At 33.6% G+C, this 15,808-nt stretch overlaps 1 protein-coding gene across 4 annotated transcripts in view; it reads right to left on the bottom strand.

The window, feature by feature from the left end:
- Positions 1-15,808, bottom strand: part of nAChRalpha4 (nicotinic acetylcholine receptor alpha4) — a 189,706-nt gene that overhangs the window by 48,513 nt on the left and 125,385 nt on the right. For all 4 annotated transcript variants that reach the window (XM_018543853.1, XM_018543851.1, XM_018543854.1 and 1 more), the window contains exon 5: positions 1,249-1,364. In XM_018543853.1, coding sequence (XP_018399355.1) covers positions 1,249-1,364 — 116 coding nt within the window. The remainder of the gene's footprint in view (positions 1-1,248; positions 1,365-15,808) is intronic.

The following is a 15,808-nucleotide window of genomic DNA, read 5'->3' on the forward strand; positions in this document are numbered from 1 at the left end:
TCTTGTGTCGTGAATAAATTTGAATTACTTTATTTTTCAAACGTTCAATTTTTTTACACGAAATTACGCAATTTTTGACGAGATTCGGGATGGTAATCAAAGTGCACAAACTGTAGCAAAACGTTTTTGTGTGTTTGATCATTTTAGTATAATTATTATAATTTAATCGTTAATAGAGGCATAGTTAGCCGTTTAACTCATGTGCCTTATTCTTTCTATGTCGTCTCTTTCATTAAGAAATTATTTTTAAACAGTATTGTATTCGTGCGTATAAAAAGATCAGTAACTTCAATATAACGTAATTCTTCATTATCAAAATAAGCTTCACCCCTACAAATCTCTACCAATAACAATCTCGATAGGTACGCTAAACGATCGCCTATTAAAACGATTCTAAATATAGGAAAAAATGTGAATTAAACGATTTCTTTAAGATTGACCTAAATTTTTGTTATCCCTACGTACAATTTCTCGAGCGTCATCGTTGTGATTGACTTGATCCATTTGTTAGATCATAATTTCTCGCAAAGGATCCAATCTTCGACGTGACAAATAGGGGCACTTAAATCGAATGTGGCATCGATTTGGAAAATACGAAAGGTGTAATACCGATGTCGAAAGTGTTCAATCGTTAGAGCACCAATATTTCGGAATATCTTGAACATCTCTAGTAGCAGGTCACTTCTGTGACAACATCCATTTTATCGCTATGGCAGCTTCCGAAAGCAGAATCCGATTCCCGTTGGCATCGCGGCGCACCGAATATCGGAAATCGAATCGTGCCCGGAAGCAGCTGTTCGCTTATGCCAGGCTAGCATATTGAATGTGAAGAAGAGTTTCATAAGGAAAGAGAAAGGGGCCTCTTCTAGGCGCGTTTTGAGATTCCGATATCTCCGCTATACTTGAGGATCTCGGGGATTAGATTGAGATCTTATCCAGAAAAAATAGATGAACTTGGCAAATCTCATATTGAATACAAGACAATAAACCGTAATCGCTTTGTATTCAATATGAGAATACATATTTGATTCATATAAGATCTCAAATTCAAATCCTTATATTAACATTTTATGAAATATCGCGTATAAATAAATAAAAATTCAATAAAATTCTGATCACTTTTTATAACAATGTACAGAGAGAGAGTTATTGTGTATAACATCATATATATTACTAAAATGCAAATAGAGATGTATTAACGTACTATATATTTGAAGATCAAATAAAATAACGCCAATGAACACTTACCGAACTGCAGGAACTTCTAAAATATCCCATTCTACCGACATATAGAATTCGGACAGGTCAACTCCCACGTCCACCACGTTGCTCCCCGATTTTTCGTCCATGTGTCTTAGATCGACCTACATGACAGAAAAAGTGGCTGGCATTAAGCTCGCGCATAAATGTCGCCATCGTTGAAACGTTCGAACTCCATGCCCACGTAATTCATCTCTGACGTACGAACGTGCAGTCGGAGGGTTAGCTTTTACAATTACATAAAAACATATATATATATATATATAAAATTTTATATATATATATATATATATATAAAATTTTATATTTTTTAATTATATTTCTCCAAATTTTAAGAGGAGATTTATAGTAAATACATTGATACACCGTTCATCATGACTACAACTGCACGCTCGTGTTTAACTGCTTAATTACGAACAATAATAATTCTGAAATAAACTTTCAGTGCATGTCTTGAGATGCACTTGGTGTTCGCAGAAGCGCAGAGGGAGCTAATTGTCAAGGAACCAAAAAATGGAGCGTCGACTGTGATGGTCCGCAACAACAGGACACTCTAGAGCAGCAACTAGATCAGCGGAGTATCGCCTTTATATACATATCGATATCTATATGTGCACCACATTGCAGAGTAAAAGGAACACGCAGTCAAAGAAAGAAATCAGACTAGCGCACTCGATTCGGTTTCACTCGTGAATTCAGGGCTATAACAGCAGCTATAAATGCACCTAACGCTAACGAGATATTCCATTCAGCCGCGACTTTTCGGTGTAAATGTTTTTTCGTGTCGTTGACAATAATTTTTGACCTGTAGACTGCCGTAGAAGTTTTGTTTAGATCAGAAAATAAATTGACGGAATTCCAGAAAGGAAATTAGCACTCGTAAATCTATCCTCTCCAATTTGTAATAGTCATTGTTTTATCGGAGATTATACTATTGTGAACTTGTAATTATTTTCAATAAATTGTTTCTTTGTACTACGTTTTGTACTTCCGAGTTAGGAGTAATATTTATTATACAATATATACATATGTTTCAATCCCGTGAAACTTTTATATTTTGTAAAAAAATCAATTTACATTTACTTTTTAAATTATTCTAGAATAAATGTACACTTGTTATTCTTGCGAACTGTACAGTTATAATAAAATTGTATACCCCTTGAAAAGTTTCCTGTATATTATGATTACGATAACAACTATTGTCGAACGAACTTCGCCGATGCAGAATTAGTTTGCCTCATCAGGAATAATTCCGCCGTTAAGTTCCTAACATTGTCTTCCGTGAAGCCATTCGAGCGTCATGCAGCAAGATTAAAGCCAGCAGCGGCTTTAATGTTACGTAAGTGTCTAACCATTGCATTGGCTCAGGCGATCGCTCGCTGCAGTGGTATTACCGTGAAATACCTCGGGCAGACGCATCTCCGGTGATTCAAGTAACGATGCGCTTGCGGACGATACTTTGTCACTGCTGCGAGGCGAGATTAAAGCCGGCAAACAATTTCGATGCAGCGCCAGTGATCGCGACTCCGAAGAATGCAATCGCCCTGAATTGCCTCGAAATCTGATGAGCCATTCGGTTTCCGAACGACAGAGAAAGCCGCGCTATTATAAATCACGTACGTCTATTTCGCTGAGAGCGCAATTCTGTTACAAATTTTTGTCAGACCATTTGTCTTTTAAAATAAATTTTTTAATATGTTGTATTTAATGAAAGTGGTGTTGTAGTCAAACTTATATCTCATCTTTTCTGTCCGTTATCGAATTATGAAATTGTGAAACACTAAACGGCTGCAAAAACTGGAGTAATGCAATTTACTATGATCCATTTCTTCAACTTAATCTAATAATTATCAATTCCGACAAGAAGTTCCAAGATTAAATTCAATCGTCATGAAATTAACAAGAATAAAATACTTTATATTTTCGATTAAACATTAATAATGTGTGATGTAAGAAACAATTTTATCTCACTACAATGGCTATTATAAGACTTTAATCTTTTGAAGCACACACACATATATATTTTTTTTCACATTCAAGTTACTAATGGTTTTATCATTTATTTTGGTAACGCATGATGGTGATATCAAATTCGATTACTTTTCACGATTTTCTGTCATTTTGTATTCTTTTTTAATTTGTAAAGATTTTAAATTCGAAATCAATGACTCGAGAGCTTTCGGATACTAAGTTTTAATATATCTTGTATATATACAGTGTTTTCATCGTTATTTCGATAAAATTATCTAGATAATCATCTAGATGAAGAAATGGCTTTATCTTATGTTCATCTAGATTATTAAGAATATAGATTATCTTTATCTTATCTTAGATAAAGAAATGTTATCTTTTTCGAACTATTTAAGATTGTACAAAAGTATTACATGAAATTAACTTCCAGTAGTAGTAGTAGTGATGAGGATTTTTTCGTTCTATAGACAAAAAACTGAGATTAGTGCGACACCAGTCATTTAAAGATATATTGAAGTATATATTTTTCATATTTTTAGAAAATAAATCTAAGGAAATAGATATTCTTCATTTGTATCCACATGTCAAATAAATTTTTTTTAAGTATAACACATCATTGCCACCGCCAGTAGAGCGCCTCTTTAGTTGTAGACAACAAATATTAATTCGCACGTAGAAATCGTTTATCAGATGAAATGTTCGAACAGCTTTTGTTCTTAAAAAATAAAAACTTAGAAAAATATGAAATCACATTTTTTGTATCCTAAATTGTTTTACTACCTAATAGTTAAAAATAAAATCATCTGAAAGATTATCTACATAAAATTTTTTTAAATTTTATTTTTTATCTAGATTAATGTAAAATTAATCATCTTAATCTTACCTAAGATACATTATTGTGTGATTCATCTTATCTATATGTAGATAATTTTTAATTATTTAAGCGCAACACTGCTTGTATAAGCAAAATTTGTTCTTATAGGACATATTACACGAATGAAAAATTTGTTGAACTGTCGCCCTGAGTAAACCATACACACGTAAAATTTAAAATTTTTACTTCAAATTCGAATTCAGCGATTTATAATATTGCTAGGTATAATATAACAAAAAAAAATCAACTGCAACGAATATACTATTTTTACTTTTTATAAAAGATATTATATAAATGTAACACTTCAAAGAGTTAAATCCAATTATGTAGATATATCACTTGAAATTTTGCTTAAAACGAGAATTACGAGACTCGAGAACGTACTTCACACCTGCTGTGAAATAACATTTCAATTAGGTTCACGCGAAATCGAGGTGCTGCGGATAGAATTAATTAAAGGCGTCGTGTACGAGATACCGCACCATCTGATCTTGGCGAACTTCGCTAAAGATCCTTTGAAGTGTAGACAGGCTGCCACATTAATCTCGCGGGTAACCGGACGGAACCAGAATTTAAAGAATATGTATTATTAGTCGAAGCACGTCGCGCAATCCTTTTTCTCTAAAAATTGCGTTATCTTGCACGTCTCGTAATCGTTACGTGTGATTCGTCAGTTCCGCATTTATCTCGCCAATTTACTTCCGCTCCACGGAGAAAATTTATAGCATCAACTTTCTCTCCCACGATATTATTTGATTACAATTATTATTCATTTGTTATTATATTCTTATACATTCATTCGGTGTTTAGCTCATATTTTTTTCCTGCCTTATAAAAACATTATAATCAGTTTTTTAAACAAGTTAATTTAATATGTCAATTATTTTTATATAAAAAATTATTAGAACTATAAATAATTAAAACATTTAGAAAAAGCATTTTTTATATATTTTTAAGTTTTATCAAAAATTATAAATTTCTCAAATACGAAATTCGCGTGGTAGAATTGAAATAAAGTGTTTAAAAAAAAAAGTTTCATATTACACTTACAATAATGTATGTATTATCTTTGTAGCTATATATTTCCTACTCGGACTTCCTAAAAACTAAATAAAGAATTCCGCGTGGCACTTTTCCAAACTGCGTTCATGTTCGTTTCAAACTAACTGACGTATAAAGGGAGATAGAAGCGTCAGATAGGAGCTTTTGACAATTTGTGAACATTTCTCTGTGAGTTGGGGAAGAAGAACAGACGGAGACATAAGTTACAAAGAACGCGAGAGACGCGCGTACTTTTTAAGCAGTGATGAATGTCGCCGGAAGATCTCTCAAAGCTGCAAGGACGGAACAGAATCGACTGGTACAAATGGTTAGGACGTTATAACATCGGTCAATCGAGTTGACATTTCTTGAACCTCTTTGATCGTGTTGAGATCGAGAATGTTTCGAATTTACCAGTGCCTATTGACTGAATGCATTCTGTGGTTTATAAAAAAAATCAAAAACTTACGTGTAACAATATAGGTACTCTAATTTTGTAATTTTTTAACACACACACACAGTTTAATATCGTTATATTGTCGTTGCTTTTTTTATCATATAATACTTACGTAATAGATAGCCTAGAATCAGAGAGGTGTCATAAGAAACGAATCGATATGTTTTAGCAAAATCTTGCGAGTGAAAGGGATATATAATATATTATATGTTCTCTCTCAGTCCATGTCTATACAACAGTATTGTTGGCAGCTGTCACTTGTCAGCTGTCAGCTATCAGTTTTATGGTTAAGTGCAATATGAATAAAATTACTGATGTAAATTTGTGTTATAAAATTCATCATCGTAAAACAATAGAAATATGATTGGATGTACAGTACTATTTTATAAAAATTCTATAAAGAAATTATAAAAATAATTCTTCATTTTTAGAGACTCAGAATATAATAGATGAATAATATAACATAAGTAGTAAATATTTAAAATTGCATTCCATGAAAAATTCATCATTGTGTAAAATAAAGAATTATTTTGTGTACAAGATCTATAATATCTATCATGTTTTTCTAATTTAAGTATTTTTAATATAACATAAAAATTTATAAATTGATACAATTTAAAAAAACTGGCAGAAATGGTTAAAATACGGCGGATCAAGAAAAAAAGTATATACATTACATATAATATACTATATATAATAGTCGTATGACGCACTCTGATTACTTTCTATTGCGCAATATAACGATATTGACATTGTCGTCAAGAATTATAAAATAGAGTATATGGAATAATTTTGTCAAAATTCCTACGAAAGAAAAAAGTATATATATATATGATATATTTATTACCTGAACATATAGATTACTTACTTTATTTGAGATCACGTTATACATAGGATGAAACAATATATATATAAACAAAGTATATTGAAATTCGCAGATAAATTAAAGAAAATTTTCGAAAAATTAAGTAAAAAGTTATTTGTAAATATTTATTTTAAGCACAGTAATTTTTGAAACATACGGGTTTAAATATGTGATCAATTATAAACTACATTTAGGCAGCCACGTATTCACGAATCACATACAGCATATCAATGAGCGTTAATGAGCGCTCATTTCAACATGTTCACAATGATATACTCTCTAAACATAATATATAATTGTCCACATTTAAACTTTTATATAAAAAAAAACCGCTTAAAATAAACAATTATAAATAACTTTTTCACACCCACACACACACACACACACACATATTTAATTTTTCGAAGACTTTCTTGCTGTAATATTTCGATTTGAAATTTCAGGACTTTTCTCTTGTAACATTTTGACGAAATCGTAGCCCGATTCTAAACTTCATTGTAAACGCCAAAAGATTTTCGCGGACGTTAAAGAATTCTTGCAGAAATAATGGTGCGCCGTAGAAGCTTCTTTATTGACTTTGATGGAGAAGAGGAGATGACACCGTTGCGAATCTTTTTACGGAAGGATCGTCAGCTGAGGCAGCTGGTTCGCGATTGCCGATACGTCGGAGATTGTTTTACCGAGATAGTCGCGGTAGTTTCACGCGTTCCACTTATTGCATCGTCGCCTATTGCTTTTGTTACACCGCATATAATCGATCGTGAAAACAATTTCAACTTCACCTACATTCGCGAGACAAAACGAAAATACCGTTTTGTTTTCGTCTCTTTCGGTCTTCAAACACGGCGAAATTTTGCAAACTTCGGACATTTTGTGATATATACATATATTGAATTTATCGCTTCGTGAAAATCGACTTCCCGCACGAACCACGAGAGCAGGAGCTTTCCTGATCGAAAGATTAGTGTTGATCTTTTGATGCGATAAAGGCGAGCTTGATGTGATGGAGAATAAGTTGAAAGGGTGATTCGATGAGGCGGTTTAGATAGCCGGGCTTACGGCGTCTAGACACGGCGAGGGAAGATATGAGGGGGCATGATGGCGAAAGGCGGTACGCTGTATTTGCAATGAAGAGCGCGGGCTCTCGCATCGTGGGCGTTTAAATTGCACTTTGTGGCGGTGCGAGCGAGTGCACGGCCACTTAACATTCTAAAATACCCGCTAGTTTTTTCTCGAGTGTGCCTCGCTCCATCGGTACGGCCACGGCGGCGTATTGTAATTCATTCTAATTGCAAACCACTTTCACGATTGAGAATAAAATTTAGCATCGCGAATGTAACAAATCTATACATTCTAAGTAAACAGATAATGGACTGCAATGGAATAAAAATCTCGAAATTAATTCAATTTTTCCCTTTCTCGTTTTTCTGTTTTCATGAAAGCCGTATTGAGATCAGTAAAATTTTACAAAATGTAACAATCGTCTCTCTCTCTCTTCTCCTCGTTTTTTTTTTTACAATTTCGCCTATCTTTCCTTCTTTTTCTGCAATCGATTTGAGAGATGAACGTCAGCAAATATTTGGAGGCCAGTGTACATTGCGTTCTTAAAATATTTTTTCTTCAATAAAAAGTTTTACCGTGGTAAGCCGAAAAATAATATTGTGACTGTAGCTGCCTTTACTCAAGTAATTCGTATTTCTGTCGTTTCTCCTTTTATTCTATGTCACCATTTAAACGGAAAGAATGCGGACCAAGTAATTTCGATGCGTCCACGTCGAGTCGACTAATTGCGTTTCTTCGGGTCGATCCGTAGCTTTTTGTCGGTGCACTTGACGTCGACAAAGAAGTTACGATGGACGAACGAATCGATTTCGTGCGACAGTGATTTTTTGTCATTAACTATCGGTACGACGTTTGCGGATTGGCGTATGATGAATTGCGGACGATGGATGATGGATGCGGCGATTGTCGCCTTTTTTTCCACGATCGCATCGTCCCTGTCTCTCTTTGTTACGCGCGTTTCATCGAGAGCCTTGGACAACGGAGATCTTTAATTATCTCTGAAAGTTTGTCGTATAATGAGTAACTAAAAGAAAAAATCGCGAATGAACGGACCCGTTGCAGTGTAAGATGAATAATCGCTAGATTTACGAGGTTTGCAAAGTGAAACTCGAGATTTGTGAAATTCCCATTTTACGAAGAAAACGCTTTTATGTAGAATGAACGTACTTCATTCTAAGCAGACTTAATTTCGTGTTTTATCCTTCGTCTACAATCTTCAAGATTACATGAATCTTAAAAACGCAAACCCTCCAAGTGTTGAAGATACAAACAAAACAAATTTAATTTCTGAGAAATAATACATATATATATATATAATTAAAGTATGTGTACGTAAATTGCTTGTTTTATGTAAATTTTAAATATTTAAAATATTCAAATGGTTCAAGTGCTTTAAAATCAAATGTTATTAATATACACAAATGTATACCTATATATACAATACATATGTATTGTAACTTACACGTATTTAAATTTTGTAAAAATTAACATTTATCATTTTATAACGTTTTTATATAATTTTGCTCTCTAAAACTTTTAGAACGAATTCTGCTGTTAAAGATTGGAAATTGAGCCACTTCTCTTACAAGACTAACTCAATTTGCATTCTTCAAAGCGAAATTTTAATTTATAGTTCTTTTGCTAATACCTTTTTATAATTTGATACAAAAGTTATAATGTACGGAATTTCGTAAAGTTTAATGTCGAACTATATATAACATGCTCTATTTATATTCTCAACGATTAATTGTTACAAAAATTACTAATGCCGTTAAAAAAATGCAGTATAAAAAAGTTAATGAGATTTTGAATATTCCAATAAACTGCGCAACTTTCGCGACATTCGCACGAGGGTTCTTGAGTGGACGACACATAGGCCGTGTAAAGTGGTTTGCATGGTATTAGCCAGTGCATAAATTCCACGTGTTAGCAACCGAATGAAACCATAGTTTGCATAATACCATCCGGCAAGGTATTCTGCTCCCGTTTCTGCAAGCGTGAACTTGAGCTTTCATAACTACGTTTTGTGTTTTCGTTTGGCTGCACAGGCGACCCAAAACGGACCTTGCTAGTTCTGATTTAATCCGCGACATGAAGGGCAGAAAATAAATGGCCGTTTCCAGAAGTGAATAAAATGGTATTGTCCAAATTCCAACTAGAATTTTTTTATGCAATATTTGTTCTATTTTTAAAATAAAAATGTAGTATTCCAAGCAAATAGAAATAATTTTTAGTTGACTACAAAATGACGATCAAATCATTCAAACACAACTTTTTGTTGTTACAAACGCGATTCGTTTATTTTATCGCGATTTATCTGGCAAACGACAAAAAGATTTATCTATTGAACAACGAAAAAAATCATTATTGGATATCGGACAAGTTTTCGCCGCGTTGATTTCAAATTTTGACAAACTCGATGAATTAATCAAATTTTAACGAGAAATTAATTATTTGAAACGAAGTTGAGGATACAAAAGTGATAATAATTTGATCCTGGATTCATTGAAATTTGTATCAAATTATATATATATAAAATGCCATTGTCTTATATTCGCTTTGAAAAAATACCAATTTTCTTTATCACGGAATCAACACGACTGTGTTGAGTTTGGGTGTTGTTAACTCTACATTCATTCATCAAGTAATCCATAAAAAGCGATAAAAGATGTCTCTATTTAATTACTAAAATCACATTAATGTATGTATATTTAAAAAGCAGTAATAATCCATCAATGTTTATCTTTTTAAACGTGTTATAAGAGAAGGACAGTATTGAACAAAAAATGATAACAAAAATTACACCACGTCTTCGAATAAACCATCGAGCTTCTGAAGAAGCTCCGCCATGCCTCTGACGTTGGCACTGACAAGTAACTAAAATGAAAGAACTTAATGAGAAAGATAAGAAAAAGATAAACTCAGTATAAGAAAAAGGTGTGTCTATATAGATCAACGTTGTTCATGTTATTTTTTTTTTCCGTAGATGCAAACGCAGAATTAAATAAATTTTGCATCATATGGGAATTGCCAAACAAGGAATCGCAAATATGTAATACAAACATTTAGCGAGGAAGAATATGAGACAGGAAGCTAAAAAGCCATTTCGGAGAATGTTTTGTAAAACAGATTGTATTTGCATTGAAATCCCGCATTTTTAGAAGATTAAATTCAGCAACTGGTCGTTTTTTTTTTCTAGATATATGTCATTTATGTCATAACAGAGAGAGAAATATAATTAACCAAGCTAACTCCGAGGAATCTTGATGTAATTAACTTTAAAGATTTCTCTAGAGCGCGTCTTCATGGGTTTCCTCGTTTTCGTCTTTTACGCTTATCAAGCCCGTGACCTCTCATTTATGCAATCGAGAACGTTGCTCGTGTATCATCGCGCAAAGGGGAAGTAGCCTCACCGGAAATAGCACCCCTGAGAAGCAGGAGATCGAGATAAATCGGGCTAATGAATTCCACGTTGGAATAGCGTCGCTCGATCGTTGGCAATTATCGAACGACCTACATTTTACGTTACGGAAAACTCTCACGGATGCTAAACGCTCGTCATCGGTCTTCTATCGATGGTAGAAGATAACGACTCAATCAGCAATAGGTGCCATGTTTTTCCGATAAAAGCAACATCATCATATATCGATTATAACGATGAAACTTCAGCGATGCTAAAATCAAATGAAATATTCTTGGATTTGACGTTGCCCTTGAAAGTGATTGGACATAACTTTCTAAAAGTAATTGAAAAGATTTTCTACTGTCAAATATTTTACTGTCAAATTAAAAATAATTAAGATATTTTGAGCTTTGACGTAATGGCCTAAAAATGTAACCGGTATCTTCGAATTTGCATTTATCGACTGCAAATGAATACTCCCGGGTTCATATCTGTTAATTGAAAATGACAAGAATATTTTTAGAAATCACCTTGGTGACTACGTGGTTGAAATTGAGTTTTTGAATTTGATTTTTACGAATCGAATTTAAATATTTTCTTGTTAATTCATTAACACGAAATATCCGGTTGTGTCTGCACACAAGACCTTAATATCTGGTCTCATATTTTACATAGTATCCCGCAAGTAATTATCTCTACTTACACATGCTTTCACGCATACAGTCCGTGCACAAATTTAAATACATATCTTGCGGTTACTTGCGGGTGACCTTATAAAATACCGGACGAGACTTCGGAAGTCTAACCATTGCAATGCAAATTGACAGAATGGATTAGCTTTAGCCCCGGATTGGATTAATTCTCGGAGCTGATTGCGCTTGATTGCAAATAACATTATTATTCGTTATCCTCACGAACAAGTGGATCGACGAAGTTACATCGATAGTGAGAGACGTGCTTATCCTGATTGGATCTATGTTGAATTTTCATGTTATTCACGTGGTCTTAATAATTGGAGCGACAATTTCTCAATCAGCATTACTCAGAAACATTTTGTCGTTCAATACATTGATTGAAGAATAGTGGAAAAATTTGACAGACATGTTCAGTGAAATGCAACGCTGATATTTATACAGTTCCAGAGTTATTTATTTAATTTAAAGATTAAATTTGTTATTACGATATTTTTTCAAACAGCGCCGTACAAACATATCTTTTAATCGAGAATAAAAAAAAACTTTTAATAAACATGTTCATTTATTTTACTCGTGCAGAGTATTGAAAAAGTTTGCAATTCACAAGGTATTTAATAACCTGATTTAAATTAAATTTTTACGTAAAAGAAAAAAAAATTTTAATTATTGTACAATAGAATGTACGGCTTATTAAAATTTTTGAATTTTTGCAGAGAACATGAGGATGACAAAGATATCATCGTACCTGAGTAATATAAATCAAAAAGAAGAATGCATGCATTCGTATCTATATATGAAATGCATTTATCTATGTCACCACAATATTATTATAATCGAAAAAATCTGTATTATCCCCAATATCTGCATCTTTCGATAACAATGACTTATATTTAAAGGAATAACGATTTATTCCTAGAAAAGTATTCTTATATATATTCTTATAAAGAAATGGAAATGTAGTCTGACGGATGTATTTTATCAATAAGATATATATATTGACAGGAAACTCTATAACATTTTTTCATAACTTGATCAAAGTAATTAAATATTTCAATAGCTCGTTAGAATCTTTAAAAAAGTATAGAGTTAAGAAATAACAATCTCTCTTTCTCGCTCCCTCTCTCTTCGATTTTATTTAAATATTATAAAAATTAAATTACAGACGTGCCTTATATAATAAAATAATGAAGATAAAAACTGATTATAACATACCTTAGAAGAAAATATATAATGTTTTCTTTAAAGATAATCAAATACAGTGTGAAGACAACGTTTAATGTAAAAAAAACACGTTCTAGTTAGAGATTTTTCGATTCCGTGCAAATAAAGTTCTATGAATAATAATAATCAGTAACAAAATAAAATATTTTTCGTTCTAAAATATCACATATCGGTAATTAATACGTATACATTATGGTATATTTGTATTTTAATATCAATATGAAATTTAATATCAATAGGAAACTGAATCACATGTTTGGCAAATACTCGACTTTAATAAATTTCTCTCGTTTTGCAAAAATTCCCGTTTATCCACATAGACTTTTTTAGTGGCAATTTTCTCGGAGCGACACTTAAACGTCGTCCTCAAGGGAGATAACTCGGCCAGGCATCCTCGAGCACAGCACGTAGCCCGCAGAGAATCGGAGGTGGCTTTATCTGAGAGTCACTAAGCCGTAGCTTCGACGGATGCACGTTTCTATAGTTCGCCTAATTGTGCTAGGTCGCCGACCTGAACGGGGGCCCGTGTGCGAATCAGATTAGATCGCAAGCACCTGCACCTGGGGTGAGTACCGAGATTGCGGGAAATTCGTATGGAGTGAGCTTGCAGATCGAGTTTGCGAGCCGAGCCTGTCTCGGCTGTCTCCCCCTCTGCTTTTGTTATATATAAAATAATCTTTGTTAGACAACCGCGGCTCTCGCAATATCAATTTTTTCCTCTTCAAGTGACACGTGCGTTAAAAACATTTGTTATTTTGGAACGTCAACTGAAGCATTCGGATTTTGAATGATTTCGTTATTTTGCCCATTTCTTTTTACACATAGTAATGACGTGAAGATCGTGCCACAAAAAGACGTGTTTTTAAGATTTGGCCAAGCAGATTAAAAAGAATCGCAGGAATACACGAAGAATTCTTTTCCAAGAGAATTTCCGACAAAGTTGTTTTTTAATGTGGATAGTGTGATATCAAAGATACATTTCTTTGTTTCTGAAGAAAATCGAGAAAGTGACTTAATTCGTTGTGAAAACGAGTTCCACCGAATAGAATTCTTTCGAGAAGATGAAACTATTCTACCAGCAACGGGACGAAACTTTTTTCGTAGACATCAGCGAACTTGCTAACGAGTTAGCTGATTTCCAGTCAGATTTCTTAGCTTGAAAGTTTCTCGACCAAACAAAAGCGCGCACGGAATTATTCTCGCGTTACCATAATATTCAATCTGTTGCACTCCCATTTAAACAAAGAAAAACAAAATCTTGTTTTCACTCAGCGGGGATGACTTTTCTCTATTTCGGCTTCCGAGTTCCATTTCCTGGAAATTCAGGTGTTACATTTGCAAAACGAGAAGATCACGTTTTTACAGCTTACGAAATGTATGTGCAGTGCGACGAAAGTAAAATTATTATGTCTAATTCAGGAAATCCCGCTTTTTCTCAGAATTACTTGATACTGAATCAATTTATTAATTATTTCGTATTTACAAATTTATCAGCTTAACTCAGCTGGTAGATTTCAATCAATTTAACTAATATTTTTTAAAAAGTAAATAAAAAATGAGAAAAACGTTTTATAATTGTATCTATTGTGAACGTAATTTTTATTCTACACAATGTCAAATTGTATTAGGTATAAATATTAAAAAACCACTGAGCGCTCACTGATCAGTTTTCTCTGCTGGGCTGTGTTTAGAGTCGTCATTTGGATGCATCCAAATGATTCTGAACGCAGCTCTAAATTCATCCAATGAGAACTAAAATAATGATAAAAATAACGGCTAAATTCGTCATCGTTATTATAAAAATGTAGCGGCATTATCGTTACCGTTAGAAAAAAGTAACAATCGTTATCATGGCAAGAAAAGATAACAAAAAAATTGATGTCGTTACAAGTAACGCGTTACCTTCAAACTCTGTTAAAGATGTTGTAGCATTATGATAAATATCATAAATTTTTAGCCGATCTTCTAGAATCTTAAAAGAACAGCTGTTCCCAAAATTTGAAGAAAAATTTTCGTATCTAATTTCCGAGAAAATAAACTACGGTTTCTCATTATCTCATGATCGTGCTCTAATCACGCGTCCAATCGTTGTTTTACAGACGATAGCCATAAACCGTGAAACACAAAGTACTTCCTGACGACGTGGACACACAGCTGCTTAGCTAAGCTAACATTAAACAGGCTATACAGTGCCACTTCGACGCGAAATGTACGCAGGTTGCAATAAAATCTCACTTTACCGTTGCAGACGACTTGAACGTTAAGTGGAAAAGGGCACGTAAAAGCGGAGCGGTAAAAGACATGCCCGAGACGGCGACGTTATTTTAAATGGTAGTAGATGCTTTAACAAAGATAAATCTCGCTATGATTGCTCCCAAGTATCCAAGTCAGATCTGCAATGCTTTTATACGAAGAACAACACCGGAAACACCGAGTGTGCATAAATCATGACACGAGATGCAATGCGCAGTGCTCGCCGCTTAACCGAGTTCTCAGAACGATGGGAACCGCGACCTATTTCCCGCGAGAAAAAGAAGGATCACTAGTCCAATTCAGGGTGGGAAAAACTGGAGGCCCTGGGCCGGCGGATGCGGAAGTAGAAGTAGAGCAGTAAAACCCTCGCAATTTTTCACACCCCGCTGAACTCGACTCGTTGACAGACCACTGCGTTTCCAGCGCGCACGGCACGTTAGCATGAAGTGCACGATTATCGGAATGTTTCTTGCTTCCGTTTATTTGCTCGGGTTATAAATGTTTCACTTTGATATTTTTATCTCTTCTACATCAATAACAAATCATTATAAAGAAGATAATATCTGTGATTTAAAAGAATGTATTTGAAAATCTCTAATCATAAACATAATGTATAATAGTATATTAATTTTTAATAATTGTTTCACGTATCATTATTGTATGAAAATCAATAAATCGTTTTTATGATCAGACAATATTAAATATT

Source organism: Cyphomyrmex costatus, unplaced genomic scaffold (assembly GCF_001594065.2).
Source record: "Cyphomyrmex costatus isolate MS0001 unplaced genomic scaffold, Ccosl1.0 scaffold40, whole genome shotgun sequence".
In the NCBI taxonomy this organism is placed as follows: domain Eukaryota; kingdom Metazoa; phylum Arthropoda; class Insecta; order Hymenoptera; family Formicidae; genus Cyphomyrmex; species Cyphomyrmex costatus.